The sequence below is a fragment of the Cajanus cajan genome, chromosome 2 (genome assembly GCF_000230855.2).
Source record: "Cajanus cajan strain Asha chromosome 2, NIPB_CcT2T_4, whole genome shotgun sequence".
Taxonomy (NCBI): domain Eukaryota; kingdom Viridiplantae; phylum Streptophyta; class Magnoliopsida; order Fabales; family Fabaceae; genus Cajanus; species Cajanus cajan.
In genome coordinates this window covers 58,537,880-58,550,046 of record NC_138518.1, presented here as the reverse complement: position 1 = coordinate 58,550,046, position 12,167 = coordinate 58,537,880, and the positions used below count along the sequence as shown (strand labels likewise).

General features: G+C 33.0%; 1 protein-coding gene across 1 annotated transcript; it reads right to left on the bottom strand.

The window, feature by feature from the left end:
* Window positions 1–1,199: 1,199 nt before the first annotated feature.
* LOC109793253 (disease resistance protein RPM1) lies at window positions 1,200–11,637 on the bottom strand. The gene is made up of 2 exons (XM_029270319.2): window positions 7,345–11,637; window positions 1,200–6,378 (listed from the first exon to the last, which is right to left on the bottom strand). The coding sequence occupies exons 1-2, from the start codon at window positions 10,044–10,046 to the stop codon at window positions 6,318–6,320; spliced, it is 2,763 nt and encodes a 920-aa protein (XP_029126152.2). The 5' UTR covers window positions 10,047–11,637; the 3' UTR covers window positions 1,200–6,317.
* Window positions 11,638–12,167: the final 530 nt, after the last annotated feature.

The following is a 12,167-nucleotide window of genomic DNA, read 5'->3' as shown; positions in this document are numbered from 1 at the left end:
CTAGATGTAAAAACTGCTTTTTTAAGTGGTTATTTAGAAGAGGAGATATATGTTGAGCAATATGAAGGTTTTGTGGCTAAAAGACAAGAAGACAAGGTCTATTTGCTAAAGAAGGCCTTGTATGGTTTGAAGCAAGCTCCAAGGGCCTGATCTAGCAGAATTGATGAGTACTTGCTAAGTATTGGTTTCACAAAAAGTCTCAGTGAGTTAACTCTCTATGTGAAAGGCTTGAATTTTAAAATTTTAATTGTTTCTTTGTATGTGGATGACCTTTTAGTGATAGGAAGCAGTATTATGTTTGTTGAGGAGTTCAAGCAAGATATGATGAAAGTTTTTGAGATGACTGATTGTGGAAAAATGGCTTTCTTTCATGGCTTGGAAGTCAAACAAGACCATAAAGGAATTTTTATCAGTCAGAAGAAATATGCAAAAGAAATTCTAAAGAAGTTTCAAATGGAAAACTCTAAGCTTATGAGTACTCCAATGTTGCAAAAGGTGAAGCTTTGCAAAGAGGATGGTGCAGAAAAGGTTAATGAGACTGATTTTAGAAGTCTTGTTGGGTGCTTAATGTATCTTACGACAACAAGACCTGATATTTTGCAAGTTGTAAGTCTTCTCTCTAGATTTATACATTATGCAAGTGAAGTAGATCTTCAAGCTACTAAACATGCGCTAAGATATGTTAATGGTTCTATAGATTCTCTGACAACGATTAGGGAGGTTCATTGGATGATATGAAAAGCACTTCTGGTTATTGTTTTACATTAGGTTTAGGAATGTTTTCATAGGCCTTAAGAAAGCAAGAAGATAATGTAGCATAGTTAACTATAGAAGCAGAGCTCATAGCTACTGTTGAATCTATTAATCAACAGGAATTATAGGTGATGTTGTGTTAGTATATTGCAAGATAGAAGATTAATTGGAAGACATCTTCACAAAGGCACTTCCAAAAGGAAAGTTTGAGAACTTGAAAGGAAAACTTAAAGTCAATAGCTATTGATACAAGGAGGAGTGTTGAGAATCTGAATCAGCATCTATTATTAGAGTTTGTTTCAGATTAATGGAGCATTATTAGAATTCCTACTGTTATGAATTTTAATCATAGGAATTATAGGTGTTGTTACACTTTTATTAGTATTTACGTTTGTCATTTAGTTTTATGTTTATGAGTAGAATTTGTATCAACTTTCAATTGTGTGAATTTAAAGGTTGCAAGTATAATAAAATTATGAGTTTCAGCTTCTAATATTCTGAATTACTACATCAATATCTAGTATAATTAACTCATTCATCATTATGCAAAAGTAAAATTGAGTTTGAGGAAAAATGTATTAAAACTATGAAAGGATATTTAATCAATTACGTGGTATGCAAGAGCATAATTGACAATGGATTAAAATATGTTGGGGTTAGACAACAATCTCAATATAACTCAGAATCAATAAATCATGTTTTTATTATCTTTCTATTATCATTTTACCCTAATTGTAATTTAAAAAGGCCTAAGATTTTTGTATAAGTCATAATCTCTTAGTAACTTAAGTAGAGAAGTTGCATTAAATTAAACGAATTTCAAATGATAAAACCACCTGATCGTATTTTTGACAATTATATAATTTTAAGTGTTTAATTTAGTTATGATCAAAAACTAATTTCTCAATTAAGTTTTCATTCTATAATTCATCATGGGTGATCAAACCATAAAGAAATAAAAAAATTGCATAAATAAACACAAAGAAATACAAAACATGGATTTATTTATCAAGAGAAATATGTGAGAATGAGTATTTACAACTAATTCAAATAAGAAAAGGGTTTAGGTACTCCTAAACATAATTAAGAAAGAAGAAAAAGCTAAAAGAATCAAAGAACCAACATAAAGTTTTCTAAATCTCCAAGTTCTTATCCTTGAGCTTCTATCTAAAAGGTTTCTAACCCTGCCCCTCCCAAAAAAAACTACCTAAAAGTTGTCTAAAATAATTACATTTAGAATTAATTACACATCTAGTGATTAACATTGAATAAAGTGGTGTTGAGCACCACTTTTCATACAAAAATACTCCTTACAAGGGATTTGGTGTTGAGTTTCAACATTAACGCTCGACATCAATGCTTAGTGTCCAAGTTGGCACTCAACCTTGGCATATGTGGAAACTTCTTTTGTTCTCTGATTTCCTAGAGCCTAACCTCAGATCTTAGCCCACTAAGCTGACAGATTCAACTTCTTACCTTTTTAATCAAATTTACTTCATTTTTCTCCTAAACACCTATAACACACAAATTATATAAGTAGCTATATAAACCAATATTAACATCATTAATGAGTCATTATTTTCCCTTATTTATTTATATTTTTGTACTTATTTTAATTGTTAATTTGGGCTTAATTTCTTATTAATTGCATAGTTCTACTGTTTGGGCTTCATTTGGCCAGTGATTTGAATTTTAATTAATTCTAATTCACTTGGTCTAATTTTTGTCTATTAATTATTTCCAGGTTAATTGTGAAGTATTTTTGGGCTTGGATATTATTTTTGGACTTCAAGAGAAAAGTGCCACGTCAGCGCCACGTCAACACCAAATCACCACATCAACAACTTATTTACTATTTTTGTATTATCATTTTTTGTAATTTCGGGCCAGACACATGGGATTGGGCCCATTTACGTTTTTAGGACCTAAGTTAGGGATGACCATGCAGCCACCACCTTGAGAACTGATGTTACCACGTTTTATGTTTTTCTCTGCTTCTTCTTCCTTTATGTTTTTCTCTGTTTCTGCTTCTTCTTCCTTTTCACGTTTTGCTTTTTTGCTTGTATTTGAGATTGCATTTACATTTGAATGAATACATATTGTTAGTTTCTTCTTTATTCTTCCTTGATGACTCTGCATTTTCGTTTTGATGGAAGGCTAAAACCCTTGGGGTTGGCTCCTTGAGCAAATTGTAATCTCTCTTTGAGGTTTTATTCGTATTATGCATCTCTGTTTCGCTTTTGTTCTTCTTCATTGGATTTCTGTATTAACATGTTTTCTGTTAAGTCAGATGAAGACAAAGCAATTCCTAGTGAGGTTTTGAATATGACAAATATAATACATATTGTTATTTCTAACAAGTGTGTCAGTGTTTCAGAAAAAACATAAGTATAGGCAAGTTGAAGAATGAAATAAGAGCCACTTCATGCACTGAAAATGAAGACATCAAATGAAAAGCCAAAATAAGACCAAATCAAGAACCAAACAAAAATGAATTAAACAGCAAAGAAAGCCAAATGGTCAACTCAGATGAAGAATAGTCAAAACAAGGCACATCATGAGAATCAGACAAAGTATAATATGTGCACCAGATGATCATAAGTCTAAAATCAGACGAAGATGTGTCAAGGACAACCTCTAGTACGATATAACGAATTAGACGAAGCATGAGTCAAAGATCAAAAGAAAGTCAAAGCATTAAACTCAGATTCTCAAATGGAGGTCAAGATTGAGATGCACAGGACTAACAGACGCAGACGAAGACTGCCACACAAGCAATTAAAGAATCAAGTCTTAAAAGACAAATCAAGGCAGCGTCTATAATCACTCAAACGCTCTCAACGTAAAACGCGTGATCAAAGAGAAGAGAAAAAGAAGAAGAAGAAAACCACGCAAAAGCAAAAGCATGCATGTGTCATAAAAAGTACATCACTTTTTCATATAAGGACAACACTCTACACCTATGTGACAAAAAAAAGGACAAAAAGGTAAAGAAGATTTCATGCAAGGTCTATAAATGTAAAGAAGATTTCATGCAAGATCTTGAGCATTAAATTAAAGATCAAATCAGTCATGAACAACTATATATGCTTCAACAGACACTTGCAACGGGCAAATTTCACAAGACAATATATATATTACTATCTCAAACCTTAAAAGCTTGGGGCTTTTTCTTGGCTATCCCTTGGCTTTGCATTCTTAACCAAGTGATATCAAGCCCACTATGCAACGAAACCAGAGATAGAGCGTATAGAGTCAAGTGTACCACAGTGTATCTATCTCTGTAAACTAAGGAGTTCCAAGCATGTGCATCTTAGGAACAAAACCTTAGTGAGTGTACCAATTTATGTATCCTCTCTGTGAGAGTAGACCAAACATTCAATCATTGCAAAGACTAAGGTTGCATACCTTAGTGAGTGTATAATCTTATGTATCCTCTCTATGAGAGTAACCCAAACACTCAAACCAAACCTGTCTAGTTAATATATGTAAAGCGTGAAGAGGCTAGGGAAAGAATACTTGTAAAGCCTGGAGAGGCTTGTCAAAGAATACTCATTACGAGCCAGAAGTGGCTGATTAAAGAATACTAACGTTGATGAGTTAAGTCAACGGGCCAGGAGTTGGTCAAGAATACTCACTAGGAGCCAGAAGTCACTAGTGCAAATGTAAGAATTTACGTCTGTATTTTCTTGTCGGACCTAAACATATCCAACATAAAAAAGACGCGGTGACATTTTTGAAAATAATGCAAACTTTTTTACGTCGGACTACATAGGGTCCGACGTAAATTTAACAATCTACGTCAGACATCAGCTACATCCGACGTAGATTGTTGAATTTATGTTGGACCTTATGTAGTCCGACGTAAAAGAATTTTTTATATCCACTAGCCACGAAGCTGACGCTTGGGAGCGCTCCGATTTCCCCATCATCTACGAATCCTGCCTCGACGACAGCCCCTACGTTCGAATGGTTCCTTTCCTATCTTCTTCGCTCCTTTCGCTTTTCTATTTTCTTTATTCACAATGTTTATCTTTGGCAGCTCCTCGACGATTGCATGGTATCATAATGTTTATCTTTGGCTGCAGACAAGAGCAGAGTATGTAGTAAATTGAAAATTTTCTATCAAGTGTGCCTTCTGGATCTTGAATATGGACTACCAGTTCAAGTTAGGGACACAACTCTTAGTATCGATTCCAATGATAGCAGTTGTACACAACATAGAAACGTCAGTAACACCCTTCTGCAACCAGAACAGGCCGTTCTCCTTACAGAACGGGTCGTTTTGCAACCAGAACAGGCCGTTCCAACGTAATTTTTTTTTGGGTTTTACAACTTTTTTACTTCGGTGTTCAAAAAACTCCGACGTAAATTTACGTCGGTCTTAAAAGCCAACATAAATTTACGTCTCCCGCATTAACGCCGGACGTTTTTCTGACGTAAAAACCTTAAAATAACAGATGTAAAAAGCCTCTTTTGCACTAGTGAGTGGCTGAGTAAAGAATACTAGCATTGATGAGTGAAGTCAACGGGCCAGGATTGGTTGATAATACTCACTAAGAGCCAGAAGTGGCTGAGTAAAGAATACTAGCGTCTGCGAGTGAAGCTAACGATCCAGAAGTGGTTGAGAATACTTGGGACCAGGAGTAGTCGTGACCTGGGTGGTCTATAATACTCACTGCGAGCCTGAAGAGGCTGAACAAACAATACTTGTACCTCATTGATTATCTAGTGAAACCCTTCATTTGAAGGAGACTGTACGTAGCCCTGTTTGAGTGAATCAATATAAAAATACTTTCTTTGATTTCTTATTAGAAAAATTGAAATTTTGATTGTGGAAGAGGGAAAAAAATTTATGGTTATACTCTGTCAATTGTATTATATAGAATTTTAGATTATTTTAGAAATGCATATATATATATATATAATAAGTAGAGTCAGAATATAGTTTAAGGAAAAATACAAATTCAAATAGTTTTTAATGGGAAGGAATTATTATTATTTGAATGCAAATTATTCCGGTTACTATTCGGATAGGCCCCTATTTATAACTAGCCTAATTGTTCTTGTTTCTTCTGATTTGCCTATCCTTATTAGTTTCTTTTCACATATGACATGCTTATATAAAATACAAAGCTAATTATGGTGGTTTCATAATCAAACAGGATAATTAAAGAGAATATGTAAATTTAATTATCTTGCTTATGATAAGTCAAATCTCACTGTATATTTGTTTTTGACATGAAAGTACTATATACATGGTGAGATCCAGCTAGAATAGTGATAAGGGTTGAGAGTTCAATCACTTTAATATGACATGTAAGAGAATAATCCATGTGTTGGTCTGTGTTATTGCAATGAAAATCAATATTTGCATTATTGTGGTGAAAATCAGTATCAAACACTTTATAATAGGATAAAATTCAATGAGTCAATTTATTCAAAACTAAAAAAAAGCTGTGAAGGTGATATATTCATGAGTCATTAATAATCTTTTTGTGTCCTGCTGATTTTATAACAAAGGCATATTCACAAACATTATTATTCTCATATTCTTTTGACACTTAATTCGATCTCCCTCCCCTTTGCCTCAATAACTTCTTCCTTTGCCTCAATAACTTCTCCCTGCGTTGGAAGTAACAATATACTACAAAACATTAACTACTATCTTTATATTTTCATGGAGAACAAAGGAGGCATTGATCAGCCTTTGCATCAATATAATATGTAAATTATTATTTCTCAATTTATAATATGAACGTGCTTTTAAAATAATTTTAAATTTATTTTTTAAAAATAATAAAAATGCATGAATATAATGTAGGATGAAGTGTATTTGTTCATGGTTTAAAATTATCAAAAAATGTGAGAAAAGTAAAAAAAAAGAACGTATTTTTTTGACGATTTAAAACTGTCAGAAAGTGTAAATAAGTAAAAAAAATTAACACAATTTTCTAGGGGTTTAAAACAGTCATAAATGTTGAATCAAGCAAAATTTAGATGAATTTTGTGACAGTTTTAAACCAACATTTACAAAATATATGTCGTAAACCAGTTTTGGCGACTATGGATCTGATGGTTATTAATGATTCTGGTAATTCAGTTTGTGGCGGTTTTTAATTGCCAAAAATTGCCAAATAACCGCCACAAATCACACTTTTTTTTCTAGTGATAATTTCTTCTATAATTCATTTATTTGATAATAAAATGACTTAAAATTTCTTAAAAATAGTATGAGTTACATTCAAAAAGAAAAGAAAAATGAAGCATATACTAGAAGAAAAAGAGAGATAAAAGTAAAGAAATCAGTTTAGGAATTAGAAAAGTTGCATTATTTTATGAGTTAATCATTCATACACTGCTGTAAAGTTTTTTTTACACTAACAATCAATCATATCTTTTAAATTATTTTATTTTATTTTTATTTCATTAAATAAGTAATTGACATGATGCTATTAAAAGATATGATTGGTTGTCAATGTAAAAAGACTTTACACTGACAGTATATAGATGATTATTTTATTATTCAAAATAATAATGGGCAAGAATATCAATCCCTATATATATTGATAAGAAGAGAAAAGAAAACACCTTTTTCTTCCTTCAAGTATAGTTGATATCTCGACTCGAGATCGAATAGCTTCAATAATCAAGTTCGAATTTCGCACATCAGGCACGTGCTGGATCATCCAATGGTCTTGTCCTCCATGGCCATCAATGCTGTGCACAAACTGAAGTGGCATATCCTTGATAATCAGAACTTGTAGTTTCTCTAAGTGTTGAATGCCTCTGGGTACTTTCCTCAGTTCTGGGATTTCCTTTAACACAAGCTTTTTCAAAGACGGCAATGCTCCTCTTTCAATAAAGATGGAATTCAACTTGTTCAAATACTTAAGCCGAAGCTCCTTCAGTTTCTGAAACCCTTCATCTTTAAAATACAAAGTTTCACCTACGTAAGCATTGCTGATATCGACGACTAACAAATTCGGTATATCTTTTAGTGATTCCAATGGATCATCAGTTAACTCTGAAAACTTCAAAGATAATTTCACAAGATTTTGGAGCTGTGGAATCCAATTTGACAACTTTTTTAACTTTCCATGAATATGTAGTACCTCCAAGAACTGCATCTCATGTATGGAGGAACATAGAGTGTTGGTGTGTTCTGCCCTAACACTAGAAATTCTCAGGTTTCTTAATTGCTTTAGCTTTCCTAGCTCTCTAATTACCACTCCTTCATCATCTACTCTGAGGACCCGTATCTTTTCCAGGAATGTCATGCTTCCAAGACAGTCTTTTGTTGCAACAAAAGATATTTGATCACCTAAAAGATAACGTAATTTTCTAATCTTACTAATCTCCTTTGGTATGTCAACCACCTCTGTTCCTCGTACATCCAAGGTCTCCAAGTTCAGGAGCTTACCAATGGATTTTGGAAGACTTCTTATCCATGAATTCCGAAAGCTTAGATACTTCAAGTGGATTAAATTCCATAAAGCTTGTGGAACATTTAAAAATCCAAAATCTTCAAAATCAAGTACCCTTAATGGCATGTGTTTTGAAAAGATTCTGCCTTTGAATTGTTCAGGTAACTCTCCCTTTTTGAAAAATAGAATTGACCGAATGTATGATCTTTCAATTCCAACAAAATCATTGGAATCTGCTTTAATTGTTAAGCGCCTGATTATCCCACTTGACACTGATTCATTATGCTCATCAAAATACTGACAAAACCTTGTTTCCTTAGCTTTTCTAAGGATCATGTCAAGTATTAAGTCATGAACACGACATCCTTTAACCTTGCCATCAATGCTAAATGAAGACACTTGCACCAAACTTCTACGGATCAATCCTGATAACTCTTGTTGCGCAACTTCTTTCAATGTTTTTCCGGTTTCACGTATGACAAACCCTTCAGCTACCCATTGCCTAATCAATCTACTAGATTTAACTTCATAATCTTCGGGATACATTCCAAAATACAATAAACATGATCTGAGATTGTATGGCAAATCATAGTAACTTAAACTTAAAATCTTTGCTATACTGTTTAGCTCAGAATTCCTCTCCAACTCTAAACTTAGATTTCGACTAAACAGTATCCATTCGTGTGCACAAGAATCTTTCTGAGATAAAAGACCACCGATGGCCACAATTGCTAGAGGTAAACCTTTACACTTTCTAACAATTTCAAGAGATATATCTTTAAGTTCTTCTGGACAATGTCCATCAAAACCATACTTAAATGCCTTGTTACAGAACAGTCTGAAACATTCTTCTTCACTTAAAGGTTTTTCTAGCTTATGCACTTCAATAAAAGAAGATTTCTTACAGCACTCTGCAACCTTCTCATATCTGGTTGTAATTAATATTCTACTTTTATTTTTAGCATCAATTACAGCAGATTCAACATCATCCCAAAATTTTTCATTCCACACGTCATCAAACATGACAACATACCTCTTGTTGCGCAACTGCTTTCTGACTTCTCCAATCAACGATCGTCGATCCATGGTAGAAACATCTGCAGGATGATTCTCCATCTTTTCTTTACAAAACTGGTGCAACATATCCCTCAGCAGTCCTTCTACAGTGTAGGATTGAGACACTGTGATCAATGCATGGCACTCGAACTTTTTATGGACGTTGTCAAAAACTTGCTTAGCAAGAGTGGTTTTTCCAACTCCTGCCAAACCAACAACAGAGATGACAGTGCGCTCTTCTCGTCCGTCTATCAACCAATTCTTCAATGTACGTCTTGGACTCTCAAAGCCCACAACCTCATCTTGCTCAATAAATAGAGGATCCATTCGAAGCTTGTGCCATGTGATATTCTGATTTCCTATAGAACCACTCGGTTTTGTTGCTAAAGGAAATTGCTTTTGGAAGCCATCTCTTTCAGCACAAACAAGTGATTTCACATCCTGAATCTTATATGCTATTTGAAGTTGAAGGATCCGAGTTTTGATGAACTCAACAGCCTCACAGAGTAAAGCTGCACATCCAGGATCGTGAGGATTGTTTTCCGCATGAATCGAGAATTCGTCGATGATATCTTCCATGCGAAAAGCTGCTTCTCTCAACCGCATCACCCTTTTTATGATTCTATCACGCCTACCATCATCTTCTTCAGCTTCAGCCATTTGATCTGCATCATTTATGAAATCTTGAAAGCTCTCCAGTTCTTCTGTAATGTCTGCAACTGCTTTTGGGAGATCTCTAAGCATTTTCACAGCTTCCACAATTTTTGGAAGCAAATGCTCACGAGCCAAGGACACTGCAGTTTCTGCCATCTCAGTCTAGCTCTTTTTTCGCTGTGTGTTTGTGGTGAGTGTAAAACTTTATGTTCTTTAAGATTATATATATTCAATTCTGTAGTAAGAGAAGGACTTTAAGTTTGACTTACCACCCATTCTTTAATATTTATACAGCAAGTTGGATATATATAGCAAATTTGTAGATCTGTATTCGATTATTATTTAAATAGATCACGCTTATCAGTTGTCATTGTAATATTTATTTTATTATTTTAACATCACTTAGTCAAATATATTTGGGCCGGCTAAATTAAAGTATCATCCACTTGTCCACAAAACATGGTAGTTTGACTTACATTAGCTGCGCTGGTTTCATAAACTCGTGGAAACGTGCATTCCAGTACTAAATTTGCAATTTTTTTTAATGTTAATTAGTTGTCACAATATCCATAGCATATCTATCAAGCACGCCACCCAATTTTAAATAAGTTGCACATATAATATAGTTGAATATCATCTCAACTGAAATGTCATATTTTGGATTTGGATCTGTTTAAATACATTTTCAAATCTGATTCAATGTACCACCTAAGTGTGAAAACTAACTATTGTCAAGTCGTGAAAATATTGTGATCTAGCTAATCTGTTAATGCATTAATTAAACAATAATATATGTTATGGAGAACCTGCTTGGTGCTTGGTGCTTGTCAGTTTCATCACCAGCTGCTTCTTTATCTGCATCATTGATGAAAGTTTGAATGCGTTTCAGTTCCTCTTCGATGTCTGCAACATCTTTTGGGACTGCGTTCTGTATTTAGATCTATTGTGAGCCAAAAACTTTGTGTTCTTCGAGGTTATATATAACATAGTCATGTCTGGTCACGTTTGATGAGTTTCCCTTTCTCAATCCATTCTTTAGAATTTATTCAGCAACTTGGATACAGCTAGTTGACAGATTTTCTATTTGATGAATGAAAATGGACCTTGATTGTGTTAATAATTTTTTTTCGAAACTTCCTCAGATACTGATGACATGTTTAATTGTGTCAATTACTTATTAAATTAAGGATAATTTTAATTAAGATTAGTTTTTATATATAAAAAAATTAATATAATTAATACTTTATTTGGAGAATTAAAAATATATACTTTTGATCCAGTTTTATAAAAATTACAAGATAGAGTATAATATGGTAAATTTTAGAATTTAACTAGTATAAAGTGAAGAGTATCCTTTAAAAAAATAAAATACAATGTCTGTAGCTTTCATAAAGCATGGAAGCATATACGGACGAGCAAGGAGGAAGAATACAATCTTTTTAGTCGGTGTGGAACTCGCAAGATGAGTATACAAATACTCTGACTTGTAATATTCTTTTTAATTATCTTATCAATAGTCGGTCTCCTTCAAGTTTAGAGTAATTTCATACCAACTTAAAATAGTAAGTTATAGGTCTAATTTAACCCTACAAAACGAACTTGTAAGGTGAGAGTTATCATTCATTTATATACTCTTTAGTTATCTTATTTCTAGTTGATGTGGGACTAAAATTTTTTTTAATAAATAATTGTTGCTAATAATAAATTTTGGTGTGATGTAAATACATTTTAATGACCATTATATATTAGTCATTAATACTTTTATTAAATAATAAAATAAAGGCAATTAATTTATTATCATTAAATAATTGTCGGTAATAATAAATTTTGTTATAATGCCGGTTAAGATATTTTCATTGTCATAATTAAATATTTTAAATTTTTTCATTGTCTTAAAATTGATTACCTTTTTTCCCGGCCTAACAAGCCTCAAGGCCACCTCAGCAGCAGTATTTGCAGTAGCAATAACATCAGTTGCCCTTCCTGTGATAGGACCTTCCTGAAGAACATGAGTGTGAGCCACAATAGATGACAATCTACAACTGCAAATAGATGACAATCTACAACTGGATGACATTGTAAAAAACATTTACCCAATCAGTATGTTCTAATTAAACTCTTTACTTCAAATAATAACTTAATTCTTAAAGCAAATTATTAAAAAAAAAACAATAAATTGTACTTCAACAAAAAATTGTAAAGTTGACCCACAACTATTCCCAAAAAAATTCAATTCAGTTTCAGGCAACTAGTAAACCCAACCCACAATAATTATTC

Excerpts from the sequence above, each read along its gene's own strand:
- LOC109793253 (XM_029270319.2), bottom strand. The coding sequence starts at position 10,046 with ATGGCAGAAACTGCAGTGTCCTTGGCTCGTGAGCATTTGCTTCCAAAA. Across the intron at positions 6,379-7,344 it reads ATACTTGAAGGAAGAAAAAG|GGAGAAGTTATTGAGGCAAA; the intron begins GTGTTTTCTTTT and ends CTTCCAACGCAG.